Genomic DNA, 22,553 nt, shown 5'->3' on the forward strand with positions numbered 1-22,553 from the left:
TGTGTGTTTGTTGGCGTGCATGTGTTGGTGTGAAAGAGACAGAAAGATAGATGTATGGTTTTGTTGATGTATATGGGAGTGAAAGCTGCCCATTTCCATGCTGTCTATATTTCTCATAAGACTCCGGTTTTTGTAGTTAATCTACAGTCATTTTGAAGTATCCTGAGTAACAGAGTTACAAGGACGTTTGTATGTTTTATTGTTTTCAAGACTCCGGTTTTGTAGTATAATCTACAATAATTATCGAAGGATCCGATGTAGCACATTGTGCTACTTACATTGTTTTTGCATACACACAAAAACACAAACACACACACAGGGGATGTGCAGGAGACAGTTTGCAGGCTCTGAAAATTCAAGGTGCATAGGCTACGAGTCCAAATGAACAGTTCTATATTGTCTTTTGAGTGCTTTATCATCCAATGTTGCTGCTATCATGGTAGATGCAACAGCTTTCCTTTCTATACTTCTTTCTTAACTCTGAAATGTCTGTTGTTTTGTTCAGTATGATATGCACACATGCACACTTAATGCACATTTTTAACTAAATAAAGAGACTAATATACATGAACTCAGTCTAATGAGATATTTGAGTTATACGTCAGAGGTCTTTTACAATGGAATGTATAGCACCATTAGATGGCTTATAATGATTGACCATGTGGAGAATTATTCACCATGGCTCTCACCTCCAGTGGATCAGCTAGTAGATGGATGAGATTAGAGAAAGAACACAGGATGCAAACAAGCTGCCTTTGAGTACTATATCTCATCTTAGACTGGTATCTGCAGTTGTAGGCTATATTTGGTAGTTTCAACCTCAATCCATTCTGCTGAGACAGCTGTGGGTGTAACACTTCTTGGACGGTTCATAGTGGGAGAGCTTTCTGGCTGCATAGCATTTCACCCAGATTCCTCAGAGAACCTCTCTCCCGAAGAGTGTGTGAAGTAATGTGTGTGTGTGTGTGTGTGTGTTTCAGCAAAAAGAGAGAGCTTCTGGAATCTATACTTTGGGAGTGTGAATGAAGGCAACTGACGCTGGAGTTTTCAGGGTGTGTATTATTTGTGCTTATATGAGCATGTGTAAGAGGTTGTTCTGCAGACAGGAAGTGAGGAAATGAGCATGTTTGGGGCCACATAATTAGAAACAGACAGACACACCCACTCAAGAGTCCCATCTCCCTATCAAACTAACACACAATAGAATTCCTATTAGGCCGTAGGTCAGACAAATCCTCAACACAGTAAAAGGAAGCAAGGCAAAAATTAATCATTAACAAACGTTTTATTAATAACACTAGGCAGAATGGCGTACAAAGCTGGTGCAGAATGGCCCATGCAGTATAATACAGATTACCTACAGACAGTAAGAATCAAACAAGATATAGTAAGTGAGTTTCACACTCCAGAGGCAGCTTATAGTATCTTATCTATTTGTCCAAAAGCTTTACCACAATACAGCACAGAAACCCAAATCAACACAAAGTCAAATATCATCAAAAATAACTCCATGGGAAACTAAAATGGAACACCTAGAATGCAAAATGCTGGAAAAATAAAGACTATATATACTCATTTATATATTCTTATTTCTGATGATGAAACGCTGGTCAGTCATCGCTGGTCTCTTGCTAAGACCCCCTGTCTGGGTCATCACCACGGCAACATAACGCAACAAGTTATTCCAACGGGGATAGCGTTAAACAGGGGGAAACACAGTCGTCCTCAGGAACACACACACTGTCCTCCCTCTGTACACCTCTGGGCTCCTCCCTCGACTGCCTGTTACAGCATCTCATCAGTAGCTTGGTGACTCCATCCCCTCTTCCCTCCCCACTCCCTTATTTCTCTCAGTCTTGTGACATACAGTGTGTGATGTAGGTAGACAGAGGGGAGGAAAAAAACACTGAATAACAGATGTTTCCAGAAAGAGAAGCACAGTCAATCTCAAAATCCCCCTCCCCACCCACCCAGCATTTCATTTTCTCCCTCTCTCTCTCTCACACACACACACACATTCAGAATATTCTCTCCGCTTCTCTGGCGCGTGTGTGAGAGCCCTATCCATGTCTTTGAGGGAAGCCTGCGGCCCTGTCTGGATGCCTGACTGGCTGTCTATCTGGGATCATGTCTGTCCATCCGTCCAGTCAGCTGGTCATTCGTTTCAAGGTCTTTTTCCCCCACTGTTTGAGCTTCTTCCTTCAGACAAGTGGTTGGTTGTGTGCTGGTGACGTGCCCGGTGGCAGACAGAAAGGAAGGGGTGGCCTGGGCCCCCTAGACTGGGTGAAAGGGGTGAACCCTGCCCACCCATCCTCCCTCCCTCTTCCTCCTGCAGCGGCAGGGTTGGGTGTCAGGCGCTTGCGTCAGTGGGGGCGGCTGGCGGCCTTGCTCCCTGGTCAAGCAAGACCGGTCCTCCACACGTCTCTCTCTCTCTCTCTTTCTCTCGTTTGCGCTCGCTCTCTCACTCGCTTGTTTGCTCCCTTGGCCAGACTCCATCAGCGTCTCCTGGAGGAGAGAGCGGAGAGCGGCAGGTTACTGTAGCAGCTGCCTTCCACAGCAGCCTCCTCTACGCCTCCATCTCTCCATCACCTCCTAGACAACAACACAACTTGTTCACCATTTTTTTTTAATTCACTGTCCTGTCTTAAACTTTCAGTTACTTGTTCATCCCTCCAGCCCTCCCACCTCTCTGCCCCAGACTTAAAAACCATGTGTTGCTATTGAACAGGATATCGTAATGAACAGATTAACCCCAACCATGATCAAAAAGAATTGTTACATACAGATTTCTCAAACCACAGTTCTGAGCCTGCCTGCTTGGTATTATGCATACATTCCGGTGAGGCTAATGTGAGAGTATGGCGTTTAAATATCCACTCTGCTTTTGTCACACTAATTCCTTCATCAAAGGACACACAAGAAACAAGCTGATGTAGTTGTGAAATTTATTTTTTTAAAGCAATCTTTATTTTAAACTTTTTCCTCATTTTTACACAAGAATAAATAAGAGAATAAATGCGTGAGAAACACAGCATTTGGAATTAAACACAAAGGGCAGAGTTCAGGAGGGACATCTGCTTCAGACAACTTAACTAAACAACCTAAGGTCCTCATATCAACTGGTGGGAGCAGCTCTCGGAGGCACAGCCGGCTTATCTGGCTGCCTCTAGACTCCTGGACCTCATATCACGCTGCTCTCTTGCTCCTGGACCTCATATCTCGCTGCTCTCTTGCTCCTGGACCTCATATCTCGCTGCTCTCTTGCTCCTTCTGTCTGTCTTGCCTTTCTTGTCTCCCTCATTTCTCAAGCCTTCTGTTCAGGTGTAGAGATCAGTTAAGTGACCGGCACATTACACGAGATCCACTCTAATGTCCACTTTAAACCCCCAGCTGTTAACACTGTATGGTGTGTGTGTTCTAGAGCTAGTGTGTGTGTGTGTGTTCTCCAGTTAGGATGGAGTCTCACCTTCCTCCAGTCTTGAAGATGAGGTCGGCGTTGGGAGCACCTTTAGGGTGCTGGTAGCGTGGCCGACGCTCTCGGTTGGTGTTGGCCGGAGCCGGACGCTGGGCCAGGGACTGCATCATCTCTGCACGCACACACACACACACACACACACACAGGGTTAACACAACCACACAAAAGCCCCTCATGTCCTCACTCCGTGTGTGTCCCCGTGGTGTGGGGACACACACGCGGGGGAGTCAGATGGCTGAGCGGTGAGGGAGTTGGGCTCGTAATCAGAAGGGTGCCGGATCAATTCCCCGTCGTGCCAAATGACGTTGTGTCCTTGGGCAACTTCACCCTACTTGCCTCGGGGGGGAATGTCCCTGTATTTACTGTAAATCGCTCTGGAAAAGAGCATCTGCTAAATGACTAAATGTAAATGTGTGTGTGTCTCCGTGGTGTGTGTCCCTGTGGTGTGCGTCTCTGTGGTGTGTGTCCTACCCTGGTAGTCCTCCTGCTCCTGTCTCTCGTTGATGTCCAGGGTGAGCTTCTTCATGCGCATGCGCTCCTCCTGCTCAGCCTGCTGCTGGTTGAAGTGATTGGCCGCCAGGTGAGAAGACAGCGGCACGTTCAAGATCTTATACTGCAGGAGGGGGACAGAGGGAGGAACGTTCAAGATCTTATACTGCAGGAGGGGGACAGAGGGAGGAATGTTCAAGATCTTATACTGCAGGAGGGGGACAGAGGGAGGAACGTTCTAGATCTTATACTGCAGGAGGGGGACAGAGGGAGGAATGTTCAAGATCTTATACTGCAGGAGGGGGACAGAGGGAGGAATGTTCAAGATCTTATACTGCAGGAGGGGGACAGAGGGAGGAACGTTCTAGATCTTATACTGCAGGAGGGGGACAGAGGGAGGAATGTTCAAGATCTTATACTGCAGGAGGGGGACAGAGGGAGGAATGTTCAAGATCTTATACTGCAGGAGGGGGACAGAGGGAGGAATGTTCAAGATCTTATACTGCAGGAGGGGGACAGAGGGAGGAACGTTCAAGATCTTATACTGCAGGAGGGGGACAGAGGGAGGAATGTTCAAGATCTTATACTGCAGGAGGGGGACAGAGGGAGGAACGTTCAAGATCTTATACTGCAGGAGGGGGACAGAGGGAGGAATGTTCAAGATCTTATACTGCAGGAGGGGGACAGAGGGAGGAACGTTCAAGATCTTATACTGCAGGAGGGGGACAGAGGGAGGAATGTTCAAGATCTTATACTGCAGGAGGGGGACAGAGGGAGGAACGTTCAAGATCTTATACTGCAGGAGGGGGACAGAGGGAGGAACGTTCAAGATCTTATACTGCAGGAGGGGGACAGAGGGAGGAACGTTCTAGATCTTATACTGCAGGAGGGGGACAGAGGGAGGAACGTTCAAGATCTTATACTGCAGGAGGGGGACAGAGGGAGGAATGTTCAAGATCTTATACTGCACGAGGGGGACAGAGGGAGGAACGTTCAAGATCTTATACTGCAGGAGGGGGACAGAGGGAGGAACGTTCAAGATTTTATACTGCAGGAGGGGACAGAGGGAGGAACGTTCTAGATCTTATACTGCAGGAGGGGGACAGAGGGAGGAACGTTCAAGATCTTATACTGCAGGAGGGGGACAGAGGGAGGAATGTTCAAGATCTTATACTGCAGGAGGGGGACAGAGGGAGGAATGTTCAAGATCTTATACTGCAGGAGGGGGACAGAGGGAGGAATGTTCAAGATCTTATACTGCAGGAGGGGGACAGAGGAAGGAACGTTCAAGATCTTATACTGCAGGAGGGGGACAGAGGAAGGAACGTTCAAGATCTTATACTGCAGGAGGGGGACAGAGGGAGGAATGTTCAAGATCTTATACTGCAGGAGGGGGACAGAGGGAGGAACGTTCTAGATCTAATACTGCAGGAGGGGGACAGAGGAAGGAACGTTCAATATCTTATACTGCAGGAGGGGGACAGAGGGAGGAACGTTCAAGATCTTATACTGCAGGAGGGGGAGAGAGGGAGGAATGTTCAATATCTTATAATACAGGAGGGGGAGAGAGGGAGGAACGTTCAAGATCTTATACAGCAGAAGGGGGAGAGAGAGAGGAATGTTCCAGATTTTATACAGCAGAAGGGGGAGGGAGAGAAGAACATTCAAGATCTTATACTGCAGGAGGGGGAGAGAGGGAGGAACGTTCAGAGTTGCCAGTACGACAGCTGGGAGTCGAAGCCACATAAATGTAGAGGGCCAAACACTATTTCGCAAAAACCATTCCATTCATTTAATGATTCCATTCTAGGCTTTGAAGTGTGTTTTTCTGAGGAGCCCTCTGGAGAAAGCAGGGCACTCCCATCGGAATGTGCGTGTGTGTGAGAGAGTGAGAGTGTGAGAGATGGGTGGGTTCATTCTAGCTGGGATCCAGGTACATCATGTAACAGACGTGTTCCTGAACTCAGACAGGAGCCCTTTCTCCAGGGCCCACCCCAGGATTCACTCAGCCCACTGCAGGCTTCCAAGCTGTGCTTACAACTAAAACGTCATCCCTCCTTCATAAATGCCTCGAAATATTAACAATGACGGGATGTGTCCCAGTCCTTGACGGAGTCCGTCTCTGAGGAAATAACAATAATGCTGTTTGCATAGAGGTCCTCATTCAGTAATGTTCTGTCTAAAACTTGTGTGTCGAGTGTCGACTACTTTTCCAAAACTCTCTGGATAAAAACTGGACACACCCTACAGTCCGTGAGCTGGTCTCTGCCCCCAAACCACACATTCCACCGTGGAGGGTGCCTAAACACACACACGGCTGCAACACATGAGTCAATATTATTGCAGAGGCTGTCTAACACTGCCCAATCTGTGGAGAGAGCTAACTGACCCAGTGTGGAGGAAAATAGGGCATATACGTGTGTGTGTGTGTGTGTACCTGCTGCTTGTTGCCCTTGCGCGTGAGCATGACAAACTGCATGGTGTCGGAGCCGTCTGCGTCGCCCTCCCCAGTGCATGCTGGTCCGGGCCCCTTCTTCAGCTGGCTCTTCAGCTGCAGGGGGATGGCTACGTCCAGCTGGTGCACCTTGACCGCCTCGCCGCTGCGCTGCTAAACAATGGACACACACACGGTGAGACCTCCTGAGGGTGGGGGGGGGGACGGCCTGGGCAGAAGCCAGGGGCGGGAGGAGCAGGAGTGGGTTACCTGAAGGTTCTCCAGCATCATCTTATCCAGAGCCTGGATGAAGTCCTCGTCCTCAGCACAGGCCACGTGCTTCAGCCCCCCACCGCGGATGGTCACCTCCTGCCAGGGGTCAGCACCGGGTGTTTAGGAACATAGCACACACACACACGCTACAGACAGATAAACCCAGCGTCTTACATTGCTGTCGTCGTCAGTTTCGTTCTCCTTGTTGGAGTCGGTCAGGTAGTCCGTGTTCTCCTCCTCCTCTTCCTCCCTCTCTTCCTCCTCGTTCTCTGACCCTTCCTGGAACACACAGGGGATTTGTGTGTTGTGGTTCATGTCTTTACCAAACAGACGTGTCAGCTGAAGCAGGCAGGCAGGCAGCACTGGAGGCTGTGCCTGGTTCAGCTGAAGCAGGCAGGCAGGCAGGCAGCACTGGAGGCTGTGCCTGGTTCAGCTGAAGCAGGCAGGCAGGCAGGCAGCACTGGAGGCTGTGCCTGGTTCAGCTGAAGCAGGCAGGCAGGCAGCACTGGAGGCTGTGCCTGGTTCAGCTGAAGCAGGCAGGCAGGCAGCACTGGAGGCTGTGCCTGGTTCAGCTGAAGCAGGCAGGCAGGCAGCACTGGAGGCTGTGCCTGGTTCAGCTGAAGCAGGCAGGCAGGCAGCACTGGAGGCTGTGCCTGGTTCAGCTGAAGCAGGCAGGCAGGCAGCACTGGAGGCTGTGCCTGGTTCAGCTGAAGCAGGCAGGCAGGCAGCACTGGAGGCTGTGCCTGGTTCAGCTGAAGCAGGCAGGCAGGCAGCACTGGAGGCTGTGCCTGGTTCAGCTGAAGCAGGCAGGCAGGCAGCACTGGAGGCTGTGCCTGGTTCAGCTGAAGCAGGCAGGCAGGCAGCACTGGAGGCTGTGCCTGGTTCAGCTGAAGCAGGCAGGCAGGCAGCACTGGAGGCTGTGCCTGGTTCAGCTGAAGCAGGCAGGCAGGCAGCACTGGAGGCTGTGCCTGGTTCAGCTGAAGCAGGCAGGCAGGCAGCACTGGAGGCTGTGCCTGGTTCAGCTGAAGCAGGCAGGCAGGCAGCACTGGAGGCTGTGCCTGGTTCAGCTGAAGCAGGCAGGCAGGCAGCACTGGAGGCTGTGTCTGGAGGGGAGCGATGGACTCACCTCCTCCTCTGGCTCGTTCATCTCGCTCTCGTTGCCGGACTGTTCCTCGGTCTCCGCCCCTCCCTCCTCATCATCATCGTCGTCCTCCTCATCCAGAGCCTCTCCTTCTCCCAAGGCGCTGGAGCACCGGCCGTCCTTCTCCATGGCCAGACCTGCGGGGGGGCGGGGACACACACAGTTACACACACACACACAGTTACACACACACACACACACACACAGACTGAGCTGGCTTTGCTGCTCCCAGATTCTGAATAGTATGATTACAAGCAGGCCAGGAATATAATGACAGATTATATCCCAGACAAAAAAAAAACTTTTATGTTCTTCAAGCTTAAGCTACAGGGGCCTAATTGAGCCTAACTGGAACAGTTGGGGTGGTTTGTACACAGAACCTAGAGAGCAGGTCTCTCTGGCCTTCCGGCTGGTCTGACAGTGCTGGGGTAGGGCTCAGGAGAGGGGACGAGGCCCTGGCTGGAAACAGCAGGCCTCGGTTCAGCAGAGGACTGAGGAATGCCTTATCCCGGTGATCGGATGAAAGGTACAACAACGGGCCAGTGTTCAGCCAGGGCCCACAGTCACCCTCATCAATCACTCTTCCCTCTTCTTCATCAGATACACACACACACACACACACAGAGATCCGACACGCACACACAAGGTAGGGCTATTAGGAGCAGTCCCGCATGTTTCCGATCAACACCTTGAAACCCAGAACAATGCTTTGTGTCTGTGCATTTACAAGGGCCTGTATATTTACACAGTGACTCATTACACCTGCCACAGGAATCCCCGTCTTTATCTCCTGGTTCTCCTCTTCCGCCTCTTTCTCTTCCCTAGCGCAGGCAGTTCCCCTCTTTTCTTCCTCTGCTTTCTCCCTGCTCTGTCTCCCTGTCCTCATCTGCCTCTCCAGCACTTTGATTTCCAATTCTACTGCAGCAAACTCACTGGCGTTAGTCGAGGGGAATCAGTGTACATGCTGAGATAGCGTATGCTGGCAATGTTTCACAAAGTGTAGATTGTGGTGCAGGCTGAAACCCGATTGCTCAAGCCACACTACACCGCTGCCAAAAATGACAGAAGTATTTTAGGCATGCGGGTTTCAGTACCAGTTTATGGCTGTGAGCTGGTTTGGCTACTCTATGTGTGTGTGTGTGTGTGTGTGTGTAGAGAGTGAAGAAACTCGTCTGACAGAGAGACAAAGGGCAACAAAGGTGAATCCTCCCACACACGGAGGAATGCCGCTCATCAGGGACAACAGAGAGCAGGAGTGGGCCAACCAGAGGAGCTGCTCCACCCTCTCTGCATGCGGCTGTGTGGCTGTGCACGCGTCGTACCTAGTTTGACCAGGACTTCCCTCTCCAGCTCAGCCACCTGTTTGATGGCCTCTTCCAGGGAGCAGCTGAGCCTCATCTTGGGCCGGAGCATCTCCAGGGTGTCACTGATCATGTAGTCAATGTCTATGGGGAAGGGATGGTCGGCACTCCACAACTCTACACTCTTCTTCCACCAGATGTACCGCTGGAGAACACACACACACCTTGACGAGCTGTTCACATTATAACTGTGGGAAGGAGAGTGCCAGTGAACCTGACAGAGCTAAGCTTATAAGAGCAAGTTATTTGAGCAGCCATACCTGAAAGTAGATCAGGAAGCAGTCCAGCTTCCTCTTGCTGGAGCCTCGGTCAAAGTACTGGCCGCAGGTGTCCAGCAGGGTGCACACCATGCGGATGCGGAACAGGTGCTCGGGGGGGTCCAGGGGGCTGGGGATGCCGTCGGGGTTCACCCCGAACGAGATGAAGGAGAACAGGGTGCGGAAGACAACGGCAGACTCCACCATGCGGTAGTTGTAGAGCTCCCCCAGGAACTTGGCACTGCTGATCCTGCGCTGGTTGAACTTGGGCTGGTTCACCTGCAAGGTGGAGAGAGGGATGTGCAGAGGTGAGGGGGAGCTGTCCTCTAAAGTGTCCCATTTATCTACCTTGATGTCATGCTGGCCCACCCTCATCCATCCTCATTCCACAGCCGTCTTTCCTAATCCTGGGCTTGTTTTCCCCAGTGTCCTGCCTACCTCCATGCCCAGGGATAGCTCCCCATTCCGGGCTTGTTTTCCCCAGTGTCCTGCCTACCTCCATGCCTAGGGATAGCTCCCCATTCCGGGCTTGTTTTCCCCAGTGTCCTGCCTACCTCCATGCCTAGGGATAGCTCCCCATTCCGGGCTTGTTTTCCCCAGTGTCCTGCCTACCTCCATGCCTAGGGATAGCTCCCCATTCCGGGCTTGTTTTCCCCAGTGTCCTGCCTACCTCCATGCCCAGGCGGATGTCCTCCAGAACACCATCCACCACATGGATGCCCACATCCTCCTGGTAGGCCACCAGGCCGGCCAGCAGGTTAGCCACACAGTGGATGCTGTTGTACTTGACGTTCCAGATGTTGACCATGCAGCAGATCAGGTAGCTTTTGCTCTCGGGGTCCTGCCAGGGCAGCTTCCTCATCTGCCTCAACACCTGGAGGGAGGAGGAGGAAGAACACATCCAGGGTGTAACCAAGAGGAACCACAGATCATGGGACTGATCACGTGGACAAGCTTCTACAGCAAACACGCTGCAGACACTCCTCACCGGGAGCGGATTGACACATGTTTAAAAGGCTGGCTCTCGTCCAGGCCAGGATGCTGGGTGATGGTCTCACGTGTAATGCGTGTCTAACCTTCTCCGTGGTGACCTTGGACAGGTCCTTGTAGAGCAGCTTGCGGATGTACTCCTGCAGGGGGGGTCTCTTCTTGCGCACGGTCTTCTCCATGGGCGGGGGGTTGCAGTAGTAGTAGGCGTTCTCCACCATGGTCACGTAGCGGGCGTCCAGGTGCTGAGCCTGCTTCTTACGCATCATTTGTTCCTGAAACACGCACATGAGATATGACACTTTGTGAGTCCTCACTCACGATAACGGTTGAACCAAATATGGCGACACACTATCTGTGGAATTTAAATGATAAATCAGGTGTGAAAAACATTTATGGAAAATCCCTTTGATCAGTGTGGGTTGAGTTTATTTTAGGCCTAGAAATATTCGATCTGTGAGTGGTGGCTGTGGAAGATAATACTCTTCACCTTTTGTCTGAGCCTTAAAACCTAGATTCAAGACAAATGGTGACGTCTCGCTTCTCCCAGTTAGACACTTAGCCATGAATAGCTCCTGAGTCAGTGGCTCTGAAGACCTGAATAGCCTAGTCCCAAAGCCGTTTAGGACCATTAATTCCAGATTAATAGCCAGATTAGAGCAGGATTGGCCTCCGGAAGTTCTAAAACCAGACATCTCTGCACGATTCTGGGCACAGGGAGTTCTGGGGGAGTTACACGATGACATCTAATTTAGGGAATTTCATGGCTGGATGCGCATATGCTTGTAGGGGTGCATGGGTGTGTTTTAGTGTGTGCGCGTGCCTGTGTGTGTGTGTGTACTTTTATGTTATGTTATGCCAGGTGCTTGCGTTGTCTTGTCTTAAGAATTTCAGTGCCCAGTCTGACCTTGTGTTGTTCTGTGTACCTGACAAATAAAAGACTTGAACTTGAGTGTGTGTGAGTGTGTGTGTGTACCAGGAGGACGCTGGTGCGTAGATGGGAGTCGGGGGATCTGAACAGGAAGCGTCCACAGGTCTCCAGCAGGGTGCAGGCCATCTCGATGTGGTGGTGGGAGAAGTCAGAGAGCAGCATCTGCAGGGACGCTCAGACGGGTCAAACACACACTGACGTGAAGTCAGGGCAGCAGCCCACACCTCCACGACCTCCACGTCATACACCACTTACCTTCAGACAATGAAGCGTGTCTGTTTTGGTAAACATCTTGAATTTGGCCAGCTCTCCAATGAACCTAACGGTTTTATTTTTCGTCTCAATATTGATCTGGTCTTTCTTCCGAATCTATGGGACACAAAAGGAATGTATTTTGAAGGCTAAGCACAGACCTGGTATCAAATGAATCGGTTTAGAAGTGACAGAGAGAGTTAGCATTGCTAGGTGCAATAACAAAAGGAACCTACATGGAACCTGAAGTCCCCTTTAAGCATGGAGCACAGGTCCTCAGCCACGTCTGACATGCAGGGGTGGAGGGTGGCCACCAGGCGGGAGTAAAAGGGCAGAAGATCCAACCTGCAACAGAACAGGCACAGTGAGAGCCACGGACAACACTCTTCAAATGAGGGACAGGAGCGCCCTCTGCTGGAGACACACACACAATACAATGATCATCAGCCAGGGGGAGACAGACCTCTGTCTGGGGACTGTGAAGAGCGCTCGGACCAGCTTCCTCCTGTTGGACTTGGTGTTCATGTTCATGCAGAAGTCCATGGCAGCCTGTCACACACATACAGTCAATGTTGTTAGAAGATAAGAATATGTCAATATGGCGCTAATGGAAGGCCATACTCCTTCAGTATGGAAGAGTTGTCTTGCCTTGTCTATGAGGTCTCTGTTGACACAGTTAGGGAGTTGCTGGATGAATGCGTCAACTATAAGCTTAAGATGGGAGCCGGTGCTGGCTTCCTCATCCTCTTGTTCTGCAAATACAGACATGACAAACAGTTAGCTGCTGCATGTGCAAGTCCAAAAACCTGGTGAAGAGCACAAAAAGAAGCCTGCGGATTCAATATTTAGTTGACATGGTACATAGACATGGAATAAAAAATGATTTAAAAGACATCCCGTGTGGATTATTGTATGGCGTTCTCAATGAAACACGTGTGTCCACCTTTCAAACATACCTGAGCGGCCCATTGCCGTCTTTCCCTGACCTTTCCCTGACCCTAACCTGAACCCTGCAAAAGACAGCACGCGCATCACACACTTCAAGAACAGCCATTCGACTCTCTCTCTCTCTCTCTCTCTCTCTCTCTCTCTCTCTCTCTCTCTCTCTCTCTCTCTCTCACTCTCTCACTCTCTCACTCTCTCACTCTCTCACTCTCTCACTCTATCATCTTTATCCTCACACGTTGATAGCTCACTGGGAGTAGTTTGAACCACGCTGGTCCGCGTGGATCCGTCTCTACCTTGATCGTCCAGCAGCTTCTTGGCCAGCTCTTCGTTCTCCGCCTCGTCGGTTCCCTCCAGCTCCAGAGGGTCGTCAGCGATGTCCAGGGCCTCCAGCTCCAGCTCCAGCTCCTCTGTGCTGGCCGCCTCCTTCCCAGCATCTGAGGACAGGACGCCGTGTGGGAGTTAGTCCACGGGCATCGATCGCGGACACAGCGCGACGGGGGAAATGAGCGTGTGTGCCTGTTGGACCACGTACCTTTGGCCTCCTCTTTGTCTTTAGCCTGGTTGCTCTTTTCGTTGTCCTTGAACAAGATGGCGGGGACGAAAGCCTTGAGGTCCACCATGTTCTCGTAGAAGTTGCGGGCGTCTTCGTCCTCCCAGATGCCCCCCTCCAGGTCATACTCCCCAGGCTTCCCAGGGGTGAAGATGTCAATGCCGGGACCATGCTCTACCATCCAGAGGGGGGGGGGGAAAGTGTCACGTGACACTCACTCTCACCCACAGACACCCACTAAGACACTGACCCAACAGTGCCTTATAGAAATGTTGTTACTTTGTCTATATGAAAGCCCTTACCCTCCTGCACAGTTTTATCCTGGGGGAGTTCTGGCATGTTCTCATCAAGCAGGTCCGCCAGTGACTGGGTATTTGCCAGAAGCTTCTGGTAGGAGGTAGCAAACTCCTCATATTGCTTGTGTCTGTCCTCACTCAGCTCTCCTTTGGAGTGGAGAATACGTCTGGAGGAGAGACACACAGAGGTCGTCCCAGTCAGCGCGTGGAGAGACACATTCAGACTCAAAAAACATCTCATTCTGCTCCCCTCACCTGTTCTGCCGCTCGATGTTCTGGAGCTCCCGGTGGTCCTTCTTCAGGTGCTTGGTAAGCGAGGTGAAGTACTCCCTCAGAAGGTTCTGGAAAGGTTGCTGCTTCTCCGTGTTGATGATCTCACTGGGAGGGAAAGCCAGACCAAATTTCTCTGCTGCCAGCTTCATCTTGCGAGGTACCAGGCCAGCGATGTCATCCCCGCAGTGCTTACAAAAGCTGATGACCACTGACACATGTGTGTGTGTCTCCCGGTCTGTTCCGATAATATTCTTCAGCTGCTCGTAGATGAGAGATAGGCCCTCTTTGTCGGTGAAGAGGCCCACAATGGTGAGCTCAGCAATGAACCGGAGGTCTGTGCGCAGCTTGCTCACGTTGGGGGCCTTCTCCTCTTTCCGTGCCTCAAAGTGCTTCTTCCAGGCCTGCAGAAGCAGTGGGGCGAACTCCGCATAGCGCTGGTGGAAGAGAGAGCACAGGTGCACAGCACAGCCCACGTCCGAGATCTTCAACTTGGCCTCCACCACAGAACTCACAGCCTCGCCGATGTACTTGCTGAGGTTGAGTGAGCCAAAGTCGTTGGAAAGAGAGTCCCGCTGTTGCTCGGTGAGGGTACGCAGCTTCTTGACGAAGGCCGTGTTCTTTTTCAGGCTGGAGTCCAGCCGGCTGAAAAAGGACTCTTCAGGTCGACCCTCGTGAACATTCTGGTTCTTACCGCGCAGCTCCTTCCTGGACTGGTGACTTTTCCAGGCCTCCTGATGCAGCTGGTGGCTCTCCTCTTTCTCTCTGTGTGGGGAAAAAAGTCATAGCATGAAGGTTTATTCACAAGGGTCTGCTACTGTGAGGTGTTGCGTGTATCATGAAAATGAACCACAATTGACCTATGCACGTTTGTGAACATCAGCTAAACTTTTTCTCACACTCGTGAACTCTGTGTATGATCTCTTACTTGAGTTGTGCAGCCTCCTCTTCTCGTTGCTTTCGGGCTTCTTCCTCCTGAAGCTTCTTCTCTTCTTCTTCCTGCTGTTGTTTTTCTTCTTCCTCTTTCTTCTTTTGCTCTTCTTCTGCCTTAAGTTTCTCCTCCTCTTTCTTTTTCCGCTCCTTCTCCTCTTTCTTTTTCTTTTCTTCTTCCAACCGCCTCCTCTTCTCTTCAACAGCTTTACTGCTGTCCTTCTTACCACTCATTTTGGTTTCATCTTTTGATTTATCCCGGGAAGAAGGAGGCCGCCTTTCACCTTCTCTCTCTTTTTCCTTCTCCTTATTAGTGAATGAGCAAACTTCTTTCTCATCCATGTTTACCGATCGCTTGCGTTCAGCAGGCATCCTAGACGGGAATAGATTCTTAGTTCATATACATTTCACCTAAAAGGCAACTATGATCACAGTTACTGTGCTATCTGTAGCCAAGCTATCATCCATTTACGGATGACAGTTATCTAGCTCTAGCTCTAGCTAATAGCCTAGCTATAGACTACTCCTTTAGCTACTTTTGTGCAATCTTGTATACGCTCGTATAATTACGGAAAGTCTGCTCGCTGTTAAGAAACGCATAAGCAACTTGTCATGTTCAAATAGCACCAATTATCTAAGCATTATGAACAATGCATATGAATATGTATATACAGTGATTAGCCGTTGATGAGAAAAGGTCTCGAGAGATGTTAACCAACATTCCAGAGAAGAAACAAGGAATTAGCTTAGCTAGCTATCTATGTCAAATGAGTTGGCGCGTTCACCATTGTAACTTAGCAATGTGGCTAAGGAAGATAGCCAACGTAAGGTTTGTTAGCTTGATAGCTAGGCTAGCTTTAAAAATGTATTTATTAAATATGGATACGTTAATATTTATTTTTAAAAACATACTTGGCTGATTAGCTAAGTAAACGCAACTGCAATATTGATGTGATTATATAGCCGCCCAGGGATTGTCATCTCACCGCACCCTTAAAGTCAAAAGTTGGATACTGTAGAGCTGTGTAGCTTTGGTTCTGTGTGCTAACGACGTCGAGGTAGCTCTATCTAACTAGTACTGCAGCTAACTAGGTGGCTACAGCTAACCCGTCCCTACTGAGCTCGACACTGGTTTCCATACATATAAATTAAATTGCGAATGATGACAGTGAAACTCTGATATTGTTCTTTTGCAATGATTTCGGCTGACTACATCAGATATGAAATTTAGCATTGGGTTGATGAAAATACAGAAGCTGTTATGCTAGGTAAACGCTAGTAGGCCTCTTCATGAAGCAGTTGAGGTAAACAAATAACTGAACAGCGCACGAGCTTTTATCACAGTGGCGCTGATACGCCACACATTGACAAAACAGCATCTGCAATATTTCTGTGAATTATACAAGTGTTCAATGACAAAAATATACTACAATAGTGTTGTTACCTTCGATTTCTGACAACATAAACATAGGGCTTGAGCGACGGGTAAAATATCCCCCTGTGATCATTTGGACTAAAGGACCATAACAATTAGGTCTCGAGAATTTTGCCTGATACAAGTTTATGTAATTATTTTCGGTTCTAGTCTGCTCGTGCGAATTAAACGTTGTTTAATGTTCTAAAATCTGCACTGTGATATACTACTAATGCATTTAAGAAAATTTGAATGTATAAAAATACGGGTCATAGACATTTGAACAGGCAAAGTTACAATTGACACGAGGGAGTGTGTCTTCAGGATCAGAACTAGCCAGGCGAAAATGGAGGTGTGTGAACTTGCGCTGATAGTTTTGGGCTTTTATTGGTTGTAGCAAACAAATATACGTATGTTTATATCAATGTCACTGTTTTACTATAAATATATCCATCATTAGATATTATGTATGTATTTTTTAACTGGGTAGTGGAGAATGATACAAGGTTAAATACCGGACCAAGTTATTTGTAGTTTAATAAGAAGAAATGATGCAATCACAAGAATACACAATGAAAACAACACATCAGGATGTTCTTAGTCTATTACAATGAATCAATCGATGACAATGCAGCTTCACAGAAACAGAGTCACAGAATAGATCAAACGAAGGCCTTTGTTGAGAAAGTGGTCCTGACAAAGATCAGAGTTCTGCCCAGTCCAAGTTCTGTCTCCCTGAGACAGGTCTTGTACCCCCCAGAGAGGGAGAACTTTGATAGTTGATTGGTCAGAAGACCATGGGGTGGGAATGTGGTTATCCAATTAAATGTCCAGGGCGTTCGTGGTGGCACATGGTGGGCAGTCCAAGGATCTGGTGACGTTCAGAGAGAGAGGGGGGCAGAGAGAGAGGGGGGGGGGGTTCTCCAGGGTAGGGAGTAGATCATCCCAAGGTCCAGATGATGTGCAGGGTGGTGGGAGCTGTGTTTCCAGGGAAAGGGGGCTGTGTCTCCAAGGAAAGGGGGCTGTGTCTCCAAGAGAAAGTGGGGGCAGACCAGTCCATGGTCTGATGATGCATAGGAGCAGGTGAGGACAGGGTCTCCAAGGAAAAGGGGGGTCAGACCAGGGGTTTGGTGATGTATCGGGGCAGGTGGGGGCAGGGTCTCCAAGGGGGGGGGGGGGGCATAGAACAGGGGTTGTACATCCAAAGGTAGTCAGACCGGCGGGTCTAATTCATCCTGAAGCAGAGTTATAGTCCCAGCATTACCTTTTCTCCCAAGTTGACATTCTTCCCATGAACTGAGTGGCCCCGTATTGTGCTCACGGTGGTCTCTGAGCATCACAAACTTGCCTCCCCTGACAGTTTGCCTGACATCGGCATTCTTGCCCATACACCAAAGTTACATTCTAGCACGATCTTACTATACTGATACATTTCAGCAGGACCTTAGTTTACACAGACACATCCTGTTGTCTGATCCCATCTGTTCCTTAATAAATCAATTGATCACAATTGGATATATGTTTTAGTATAACGCATTACACATTGTATATACTTGAGGTAGTGATTGGTATAGCAGCATCGATTAGCAGTATAATTATCATTCCTTCACAGTATGTAGGCTATCTATAGCCTGTGTATGTCACTGCGGGAAGAAAAAAAATTGTTCATTGCGAATGTGGTGCCTTGGGAAAACGTAATGATTATATTTCTGTAAATATGTCTGTCTTATCAACAACAACTAAAAACGTCTGTCTTATCGTGAAGATTATCAAATCAAATGTATTTGCATAGCCCTTTTTACACGCAAGCATAGAGGGCAGAGGTAATCATGATGGATATGTCAGTCCACACATCTTGTAGCTTTAGTTTAGATAACCACACGGACTAAAAATGGGCTATTTAGATTCCCATTTAAAGTCCTGGGAGATCATGGCGATTCCAGGTTTTGCATCCCCAGTTGCATTATAGTGCAAATTTGCTTACAAAAAAACATGCCCAAAATTTATAGTAGATTTTAAAATGTGTTAAGGTACTCCCTGTACCCGCGGTAAAATCGCCTATGAACAGGATTATAGGGTTAGTTTCTTTGAATGAAAGATGTTATAACAAATCGCTTAAGTAAAACGTGTTTTATATGGATGAGGTAAGATGCCATTAATGAAACAGCAAAACACACCCTAAATGTGAAGCTAATTTAGCTTGCCATAATGCTCGCTTTATTCTCAATTCTAATGGAAATCAAAACAAATTCTGCTGAGAATATTTAATATTCAGTTGAAGGATTGTGATCAATTATTTGTTCAATTTAGTTCTATAGGCTAATAAACAAACGCACTCGTGTCCATCAAGCTAAAATGGCCTTAACTATCAGCTGTCTACGTGGCAAGTAGCAGCCAATCGGATAACCATGATGAGCTGTTGCGTTTTCACCACAAATTCTGTTTCAAATTTTAGATTGGGGCAAATACTACTATTTGTTGTTGTTAGCCAACCACTTGCGAGTGCGATGAGCTATGTACCATAAACTCATCTGCCAAAAAATTTTCTGCTGAAGTGGACCAATCAATGTTCGAGGTGGTCTGCATGAGCAACCTCATTGGTTTATATCTGGAAACTGACTGTAGGAAACGGATTGATGCTTGGTTCTGGAGTCGGTGGACATCAAACGTGTAAAGGCTTAAAAAGTGGTCTTATCATTATTGTGGAATAATCAGTAAGGTAGGTAGATCTGTTATAATGATGTATGAACAGCACTTTGACAGCCTGTGTTATATTTTTAGCTTAACTATTTTTCCCTTGGTGCGCTACTTGTCGCATTCCTTGACACCAGCTGATCTGTGAGCTTGCGGGCAGACATTGGTGTCAAGGATAGCTACTTTAAATATAGTTTAAAATGTGAATACAATTTGTTTGTTTTACCGAACCTAAAACGTTACATTTTCTATTATGGAATCATGCAAAATGCAGCAAACGCAATAGTTGAGTTATATTCATATATATTTCTTTCCATGTTCGGTTACTGACTGTCCTTGTGGGAAGTTAAATGCTTGTAACATTGAGGCAATTCAAATGACCAACTCATGTTGATTAATATTTCGTCATCATGCATATTTCAAAATCTCAAGTATGTGTGGATAACATCCCAGCAATGTTAGTCTCCAAAACGAACTTCTTAGTATGCACTTTGGGTCCTCATTTAGATGAGTTCAGATGAGAGGCTTCTGTTTACATCCTGTTAGACCCTCAAACAGTGTTGTATGGTAAACAGTACTGTTGTAGGTTTGTTGTCTCTCTTAACAATCTTCTCCTCTCTCTTGTTAAGAAAATGATCAGGCCACTGCTGATGTGCTTTGCCCTCTGTGTGGTCTACGCCACCAGCAAGCCCACAGAGAAGAAGGAGCGCACTCACCATGAGGCTCCGCTGAGCAGCCGGGAGCATGTCGACGCTGAAGGCTTCGAGTACGACCATGAAGCTTTCCTGGGCAAGGAGCAGGCCAAGACCTTTGATGACCTCACTCCGGAGGAGAGCAAACGCAGACTGGGGTGAGGAAAGAAAATGCACTCAGTTAAAATGCACAATTCTGTTTGAACCAAAGGGCACCAGGGATTGTACCAGCGCTGTGTATTTTGTACATTAATGATATTGACATGATCACTTCCTCCAGGATAATTGTGGGTAAGATTGATGGTGATGGGGATGGTTTTGTGACTGAGGCTGAGTTGAAAGCTTGGATCAAGAAAGCTCAAAAGAAGTATATATATGACAATGTGGACCGTCAGTGGAAGGACTTTGACATGAACAACGATGGGATGATCTCATGGGAGGAGTACAGGAATGTCACTTATGGCACCTATCTGGGTAAGCAGCGCCACTACACAAATACTGGCCCAGTAGATGAACTCATTGGTGCATTATATGTTTTTCTTCCAATGATTGACTGACTTGACAACTTCCTGTCAACCAGATGACCCGGAGCCAGACGATAGCTACGACTATCAGAGGATGATGGCTAGAGATGAAAGGCGGTTCAAAATGGCAGACAAAAATGAAGACCAGATAGCTGACAAAGAGGAGTTTACAGCTTTCCTTCACCCTGAGGACTATGACCATATGAAAGATATTGTGGTGCTGGTAAGTTTGAACATCCTACTTGCAGAAAAGTTTTTAAAATGCAGTAAAACTAGACCACCTTGTTCTAAATAATTTCTCTCCTTCCTGCTTCAATGAAAGGAAACCATGGAGGATATTGATAAGAATGGTGACGGCTTTATTGACCTGGATGAGTACATTGGTAAGACCAGAACAGTTGAATTTACAACTGTAGCACTGTGAAAAAGCAATACACAACATTGAAAACGAGCATACAGTAAGCCTGTAATAACACAACACACATTATTCATGTCTGGCGCATACAACACGTTTCCATGTCCATTTTCCATCCTCCTCCTCTCCTAGGTGACATGTACAACCATGAGGATGAAATGGAGGAGCCGGAGTGGGTGGCAACTGAGCGCGAGCAGTTCTCAGAGTTCCGGGACAAGAACAAAGATGGAAAGATGGATAGGGAGGAGACCATGGACTGGATCCTACCATCAGACTACGACCACGCAGAAGCCGAGGCCAAACACCTAGTTTACGAGTCAGACTCCGACAAGGTGAGTTTGCTCTCTCACCCATTACAGTATGTGTTGCATGCGTCTCTGTTAACAGTGTAATCAGAGTCGTTTGACTTCCTTCATTCTTTAGGATGGAAAGCTAACCAAGGAGGAAATCCTGAACAAGTATGACCTGTTTGTCGGTAGTCAAGCAACTGACTTTGGAGAGGCGCTAGTACGGCATGATGAGTTTTAGGTCATTTTGTGTAGTTAGACAAACCAATTTTAAACTTAATTTGATAAGTAATATAATTTATTTTGTATGAAACCTATCTTAACACTACAATTTCTATAGATTGTCTGTCCATGATGGCATTTGATACCATAGTCTGGTGTGTTTACATTGTATGGCTTCCATTTATGCCTTTTCTAATTGGGAATGTGTTACATTTTCTAGTTTTATGAGATTACATATTGGTAAAAGTCTTGATGTTCTTTATTGTTGACTTTGAGATTTGACATAATACACTCAGAAACACTGAATATTCATTTTAGAAGTATCTTGGACTGTTTTCCCCCTGAAACTATTAATATGTTTGAGGAAAGCATGTGTTGTTTTTACAGGTTTACATTTGACCCCTATTTAGTAAAGAACAACCCATTGTGTGCCTTTCAACATATACATGTGACTGAAACATCAGATCACCTCAGAATTCCTTTAGGGTGGTATCCACTGGCCTTTTTCAGAAGCAAAATTTGGCTGGTGATATTACACCCACATACGTTGTCAATGGGAGTCGTGTGTTGGCCTAAGCATGCTAGTATGTGATGTCCAGAGCCATGGAAATACATTTCTCTCCATGGCTCTCTGGCTACACCTATTGGCACAAAGAGGCTGCCCTAAAATAGAAGCAAATCCTATTTATACACACATTAATGTTCAGTTCCTATCATAGTGTTATCGCAACCTTAAATAAATAGTTAGGATATTATTGATAGCAAAATGTTTAAAATAAATGGATGGTGAAACATATTGTGTTCATGGCACATTATGAGTTTGTCCATCTCCTTTTACTAGGGCATTAGCTGATTAGCAACATCCATATGGAAAAGTAAAACTACATACACAACCAGCATTTATACAACCATGAGTTCCATCAGGCCACCCACAATATGCACAAAACCACCAGCCAGGAGAGCCTTGTGCAAGGGTCAATGAAGACTGCTACCGCCTTACAGCCACTATTTCTTTTCACAATTAAAATGGTGTAACCCCTTTCAGACCAAAACATGTTTGTCTTACATAAGAATTTTGAAAATATATGGGCTATTACTTCACGAGTTAAGCATAAACCCTAATTAGACTAGTTTTGTTTTAATTCAGTTTTCTCAAGTAAATTATTTCTCATCTATCAATGCCTTGCAGAACTGCCACTACATGTTATGTTTCTTGCGCTGTCATTTAAAACTGTTATTTCACATAAACAGCACATCATTTTTCCATGCACAGAATGTACAGTTTATGTTTTTGTCAAAATGCTGTATTATCTGAGTACACAGCCTGTTTCTTAATAAAAAATTAAATTGGCAAATTTACTTTGTGGCTGCAATTGTACTGTACATCTTGTGCATACATCCTTGTGAATATGTGCATTAAATGTTCAAATCATGAATGTCCACCACAATGTGCATGCTGCTTCAATATATACACCTTTATTTAATTTGATATGTAGTGATTCCTCAGAATACATAAAGAAGTAGAGTCAATAAACCTATTCAAATTCTCACACTCAAGTCACACTTAACAAATAATCTAAGTGATTCATTAATTGATCCCAATCAGATCAAAATATCATTGAAAATGTACATTCAGAAAGATAGCAAAATTACATATTTTGGGAAAATTACATGTTTTGGGAGTCATAAACAACTGGAGATTGATGGCCAA

General features: G+C 47.2%; 2 protein-coding genes across 10 annotated transcripts; one reads left to right on the forward strand and one right to left on the reverse strand.

The window, feature by feature from the left end:
* Window positions 1–1,266: 1,266 nt before the first annotated feature.
* Window positions 1,267–16,178, reverse strand: upf2 (UPF2 regulator of nonsense mediated mRNA decay). Of its 8 annotated transcripts, none has more exons than XM_084701227.1 (24): window positions 16,039–16,178; window positions 14,593–14,967; window positions 13,650–14,429; window positions 13,401–13,561; window positions 13,081–13,272; window positions 12,842–12,982; window positions 12,557–12,610; window positions 12,249–12,352; window positions 12,064–12,149; window positions 11,837–11,945; window positions 11,604–11,717; window positions 11,394–11,510; window positions 10,507–10,692; window positions 10,101–10,304; window positions 9,434–9,709; window positions 9,135–9,318; window positions 8,575–8,727; window positions 7,798–7,949; window positions 6,846–6,950; window positions 6,669–6,767; window positions 6,402–6,572; window positions 3,947–4,088; window positions 3,467–3,587; window positions 1,267–2,502 (listed from the first exon to the last, which is right to left on the reverse strand). In XM_084701227.1, the coding sequence occupies exons 2-24, from the start codon at window positions 14,964–14,966 to the stop codon at window positions 2,496–2,498; spliced, it is 4,032 nt and encodes a 1,343-aa protein (XP_084557353.1). In that variant the 5' UTR covers window position 14,967; window positions 16,039–16,178; the 3' UTR covers window positions 1,267–2,495. The 8 variants fall into 8 exon arrangements, 7 of the variants coding, with proteins under 7 accessions (XP_084557353.1, XP_084557351.1, XP_084557352.1 ...); XM_084701225.1 differs by having other exon boundaries at window positions 1,267–2,505; XM_084701226.1 differs by having other exon boundaries at window positions 1,267–2,592.
* Window positions 15,405–22,201, forward strand: calua (calumenin a). Of its 2 annotated transcripts, none has more exons than XM_084701231.1 (7): window positions 15,405–15,423; window positions 19,332–19,552; window positions 19,675–19,868; window positions 19,975–20,141; window positions 20,241–20,301; window positions 20,466–20,665; window positions 20,757–22,201. In XM_084701231.1, exons 2-7 carry the CDS (start codon window positions 19,335–19,337, stop codon window positions 20,859–20,861), a joined length of 945 nt encoding a protein of 314 aa, XP_084557357.1. In that variant the 5' UTR covers window positions 15,405–15,423; window positions 19,332–19,334; the 3' UTR covers window positions 20,862–22,201. The 2 variants fall into 2 exon arrangements, with proteins under 2 accessions (XP_084557357.1, XP_084557356.1); XM_084701230.1 differs by lacking the exon at window positions 15,405–15,423 and adding an exon at window positions 18,600–18,727.
* Window positions 22,202–22,553: the final 352 nt, after the last annotated feature.

The sequence above is a fragment of the Hypomesus nipponensis genome, chromosome 7 (genome assembly GCF_054491055.1).
Source record: "Hypomesus nipponensis isolate SF chromosome 7, ASM5449105v1, whole genome shotgun sequence".
Lineage (NCBI taxonomy): Eukaryota > Metazoa > Chordata > Actinopteri > Osmeriformes > Osmeridae > Hypomesus > Hypomesus nipponensis.